Source organism: Chanos chanos, chromosome 13 (assembly GCF_902362185.1).
Source record: "Chanos chanos chromosome 13, fChaCha1.1, whole genome shotgun sequence".
In the NCBI taxonomy this organism is placed as follows: domain Eukaryota; kingdom Metazoa; phylum Chordata; class Actinopteri; order Gonorynchiformes; family Chanidae; genus Chanos; species Chanos chanos.
In genome coordinates this window covers 4,115,001-4,120,000 of record NC_044507.1, presented here as the reverse complement: position 1 = coordinate 4,120,000, position 5,000 = coordinate 4,115,001, and the positions used below count along the sequence as shown (strand labels likewise).

The 5,000-nt window shown below is 40.8% G+C and overlaps 2 protein-coding genes across 2 annotated transcripts in view; both read left to right on the top strand.

The window, feature by feature from the left end:
• Positions 1-1,319, top strand: part of gtf2h1 (general transcription factor IIH, polypeptide 1) — a 6,379-nt gene extending 5,060 nt beyond the window's left edge. Inside the window, exons 13-14 of the mRNA XM_030790266.1 lie at positions 142-234; positions 588-1,319. Coding sequence (XP_030646126.1) covers positions 142-234; positions 588-674 — 180 coding nt within the window. The 3' untranslated portion in view covers positions 675-1,319. The remainder of the gene's footprint in view (positions 1-141; positions 235-587) is intronic.
• Positions 1,320-2,565: 1,246 nt separating this feature from the next.
• Positions 2,566-5,000, top strand: part of hps5 (HPS5 biogenesis of lysosomal organelles complex 2 subunit 2) — a 21,688-nt gene continuing 19,253 nt past the window's right edge. The window contains exons 1-3 of the mRNA XM_030790265.1: positions 2,566-2,663; positions 3,701-3,811; positions 4,326-4,436. Of these exons, the coding sequence (XP_030646125.1) occupies positions 3,710-3,811; positions 4,326-4,436 (213 nt within the window). The 5' untranslated portion in view covers positions 2,566-2,663; positions 3,701-3,709. The remainder of the gene's footprint in view (positions 2,664-3,700; positions 3,812-4,325; positions 4,437-5,000) is intronic.

Below are 5,000 nucleotides of genomic sequence, written 5' to 3'. Positions count from 1 at the left end.
AAGAGAATTGGAGCGAAGTTCTTAAGCCTATTTATTGATCGATCTGAACAGAATCCAAAAGAGAAGAGAAGTTATTCTGTCTAAAACATAATTACCACTCTTTGGTGAAAGACTTACTGTCTTTGTCATTCACCTGTGCAGGTGGTTAAGATGCGGTCCAACCTGGAGAGATTCCAAATGACCAAGCTCCGCCCCTTCCAGGACAAGATCCAGCGCCAATACTTAAGCACTAACGTAAGGTTACAGATGTCTTTGTGTCCACCTGACAGGACTGTACACAACATGTCACAGAAGTGCATTTACTGGGCACCTGCCTTGACCTAGCATTCACTCACCTGTGGAACCTTGTCAAAAGTTTGCAGCATTGTGCAAAAGAAAAAAATTAGTCTGAGACCACTTTCAGTAATGAGGACTACTTTATGCTAACTAAGTCTACTGTGTTTCACTTCAGTGTTTGACAGTAGGAGTATCTGGGGAAGATAAATGGGATGTTTTAAATAATAATTGCCCAGTATATATGTAAAGTATTACTGGATAATGAAAAACAGTGAGAAAAAGTAAGTCAATGTGTGTTATGTCTTTTGCAGCTTACTGGACATCTGGAGGAGATGATTCAGGCTGCCTACAACAAGTTCCATGCCTGGCAGACCCGCCGAATGATGAGGAAAACTTGAAAGGATGCAGAGATGGACTGCTTTTTGTTGAAGAGGAGAAAAGATTAGGGGAGGAATAAAAAAAGAGAGTGAGGGAGGGAGGGAAATCAGAATCGGTAAACTCCTCTATAACTTAGGCCTGAAGTGCTTCTCAGACCCGGTTTTAGCCCCAGGACTGAAAGCAATCAGGAGGCGGTGCTAACTGCGACAGGACAAGGCAGGATTCTGCTGTGACCTTATTGGTCCAGAAGATACGGACTATGCCAATCAAAAGCGACTGTAATTTTTTTTTCTTGTTCCTTTTTGTTGTTGTTGTTCTTGGTCTGTTTTGTTGTTCTTCTTTTTTCTTTTCTTTGAGGATGAAAACATGTCTGGGTTCCACCAGTTTGTGATGAGCCCATAAATTCTAACTTTGACAGTGTTGTACTCTAAGACCAAACGGTGGGCTTACTTGTATTACAGGAAGGATTCTCAGGAAACATGGATATTCAATGCAAAAGGACTTTGGAGAGAACAGGAGTGTCTTTTACCCATGCACACACAGCACCGGATGCTATGACAAGGAAGATTTCCCACAAATCTAACAACGTCAGTGCAATGCAGTCCTTTCTGAAGCATAGGGTTCACACAGGTGCCCATGCACAGCAGGGAAAGACAATTAAAGCAATACTGTAAAACATATTTCCCTGTCTAGTGCATTATTGGTGTGTGGATGTGTGTGCATCACGCACACACACTCACTGTCATTAATACAACACCTGTTTCTTCTAGCTGCACTGAGTACAAGTTCGGGATGTTATTCTAAATAAAAAAAAAATCGATTCTGTTAGTTTAAATGTGTTCTCATTGAGCTGTGGACTTGTGAGTGAGTGTGTGTGTGTGTCAGTCATTGCTTGTGTTCACACTTGCAGCACGTTAGAGATGACCGTTTATGACTTCCTCGATTACTGAACATGAGCGTTCTTGGGAAGTGACAATGAGCCTTTTGAAATATTACGAGCAGTAATTTAACTACCAAAAGAGGTACTACTTAAAGGAGGCGTCACTTTTTACAAATCCCATGAAAGACTTGATAAATTGTTAGCTTTTTCTTTAGAGATAAACATGCGTAATAAATTGCTAATAATATTTTACCAAACGATATGGTTTTGCATGTGTTTTCGTCTGTGTGCTGCCCTGCGCCGTCGAGCCGTCTCACTTTCTTTTGTAGCTGTGGTCAGCTATTTGGTGAAAAACGCCGCTTCCTGGAAGAGAGTACTCCGCGGACCGTTTCAGGAATGGAGAATCAATGCAGTTTCAAATTGCAAAGTGCCTTATCTGAAAGATGACACGTTTCCCCTCCACCTTGGCAAACAGTGCATATTTTTAATGTTTTTTTTATTATTATTTTTTTCAGATTTCCTAGAGGAAGTGACAATTCCACAATGTGATCATTGTTGTGATAACGTGTAGTGGCGTAGCAAAAAATCTCTTGTTAGGGGGAACCATTGTTGCTTTTGATGAGCAGATGTATCGTGTCTATGGTCTCTTGGGCATCTCAAATAGCAATCAATACAGGGTTTTTAATGGGCAAGATCTCCCCACACTCCTGATTCTCGACCTTAGATGCTTTAAAGAAAATAGGAAGTGATCCTCTGAAGGACGAGGTCAACTTAATGTTCTTTTCAGATTTTGATGTAATACCTACTTGAAATATGCTGAATTTGACAATCGTATTCTAGGTCCCCGAATACCTGCTAAATAAGTTTCCTCCTCGTTAATATTATTGCGCTTCAACTAACGGAACTGTATCAAGAAGTAGTGCCGGTTACTGAGAGGTGCGGCATCCGCAACATGAAGTAATTCCCACTTGGTGGTCTAAAATTGACAGGTCTGTCGATGGACTTAAGTGAACTATGGCACCGTTTGGATATCAGAGCGCTTGGTGGACTGTGGGTTATGCTTTAAGCGTGTTGTGAATTACCCGTCTCTGCCATGTCAGTAATTCAAGAATTGTTCGTTTGAGACGAGGTAAGTTTATAAATTAGTCTTCAACTTCGCTCAGAACTTAGCTGTCGTCTGTGATTTAGAAAGTAAAATATTTCGTTTGTTAGGTTAAAAGACTTGACGGATTGACGGTGTACGGGTTTGTCAAGGAATGTATACGCACGGATAATACGAACGTGTAATAAAGGCGCTTGTTTTCTTGTTATAACGTTATAAATTAACTTAGCCTTTCGGTTCGGTTCAGCGAGTCCCGTGATGTGCAGTCATGCCGTTGTTATGCTAAGTAGCTACTGTTAGCGGGCTAGTTGAGCTAGCTACAGTAACTCTATTACTGCCTGCGCTTTTATATGGATTTAAATACTTAAGTAAGTGTGTGGACTGTGAATATCGCGACTTGCCCAAACTCTATATATATTTGTCAGGAATGCCATTTGCGTCGGAATGAACTACTTTAGCGCCAAACCAAGTTAAACCAAGTGTTCATGTCACCAGCGCCGCTCTTTCACTTTATCGGAATGTGAGTTTGACATCATATTCTTCTGTTAAAGAGCTTTTTGCTGCTCTAAATGTCAGGGATGCCAAAAATGTCCACTGCATTTATTCTTTCAGTAAGTTGTCAGGTGTTATAAAGGTTCCCATTTAGGAATTTTGAAACCGAAGAACTTTGCAATGTACTTTATTACCTTTGTGAATCGATATTATTTCAGATTGTGTTTGGAGATTGGGTTTAAATCTTGATATTGCCTAGTAGTTTTTTTCCATCTTTGCAGGAAGTTGTTTCATCCTGATATGTCAACTTCTTGACCTCAAATGACAAATAACTGTTAATTTTTGTGGAAGCAAGTCATCGGTGGTCATGCCTTTTCAATTGAGGCGAGTGCTGGAAAGGGTCATATGACTACGACTGTGTCTCGAGACGGTGTGTAAGATGCACTCATTGAGAAAGACGGGATAGACGGGTTGAAGTATGTCTGACCGAGTTGCCAACGTTTTATCTGTGATAGCACAAAATCAATACTAATCTCTCTCTCTCTCTCTGTCTGTCTCTCTCTTTCTCTCAGCTGAGTAGGATGATTCCTGTGGTGCCGGAGTCGTGCACCCATGTCTTGGCGGAATTTGACTGCTTGGATCCGCTCCTTTCTGCACTACGACTTGACTCTGGCAGGCTCAAGGTACTTCCCAAACACTCACACGCGCACACACACACACACATGCGCGCGCGCGCGCCATTTAATGCCCTCCCTCTCGTCCCAACCCACACCTCCTCACACTCATCCGTCTCTCATTCTCTTACGTTCTGCTCATGCAATTCATTCTTTCTGTCTCTCTCCTCACAGTTTGAAAGGACAGATTTTATTCAGTCATTTGTTCATTTGTGTCAGGCACACATCTTCTCAGTGTTTTCTCCGCCACTCTTAAAACACCCACATGTTTATACAATCTGTCATTCACTCTCTCTTACCTTCACAATCAGCTCTCTTTAATCATGTTGTGCTTTGTAAATAGTGTACTCCCCTGAGTTGAAGGTGAAAATGTTCTTTGTGTTGAGCTAATGGTTGTTTTTGTTTTTTTTCTGATTAATTTAAAACCGGAATGACCTGAAATATTTGTTTGAAGCTGCTTGTTTGAGTCACAGAGAATTCATTTCTGTTTCAGTTTATGAGTCTGTGATGTGTGTGTTTTTAGTGTACTTGTCTGGCAGTGTCAAGGAAGTGGCTTGCTCTGGGCACCTCAGCTGGGGGGCTACACCTTATTCAGAGGGATGGCTGGAAGCAGAGACTAATTCTCACACACAAGGTATACACGCACACACACACATACAAAGAACTGTTTAAACATGTACGGACGTAGAAATCAGCAAATAGACACACAGGGAAACACAGTGCTGTTTAAACATAACCCCATACACAATGCACTCACTGTGTACACTTCACCTGTTTCCCCAACACGGTTTAAGCTAGTCTTAACTTATTGATTACCAAATATATTCACCACATTTATCTCACAGAACAATTTACCTGCAACATCGCCTTCCTGAGGTGCTGTATTTAACTAAACCTCCTCACAGCAGGTCACAAAAGTCCATGTTCTGACCTGTTGTAACATTCAGGGCATTAAATGTATTGACACTAGGTACAGAGCTCTAGAGATTCCACAGCTTCTAACACTATATCAAACCTAATCTCTTTACCTGAAATTTACATTGTTTACAAAGTGTTCAAAAGCATAATACATCAGACGTATCCACTTTAGCTGCAGCACTTTATGACTTGAACCCATTAGTTATCAGTGCTAAGGTATCTGATGGTTTGTTAAAAAACATAATAACAATATAGTAATAAAATAATAACAAAGCTTATT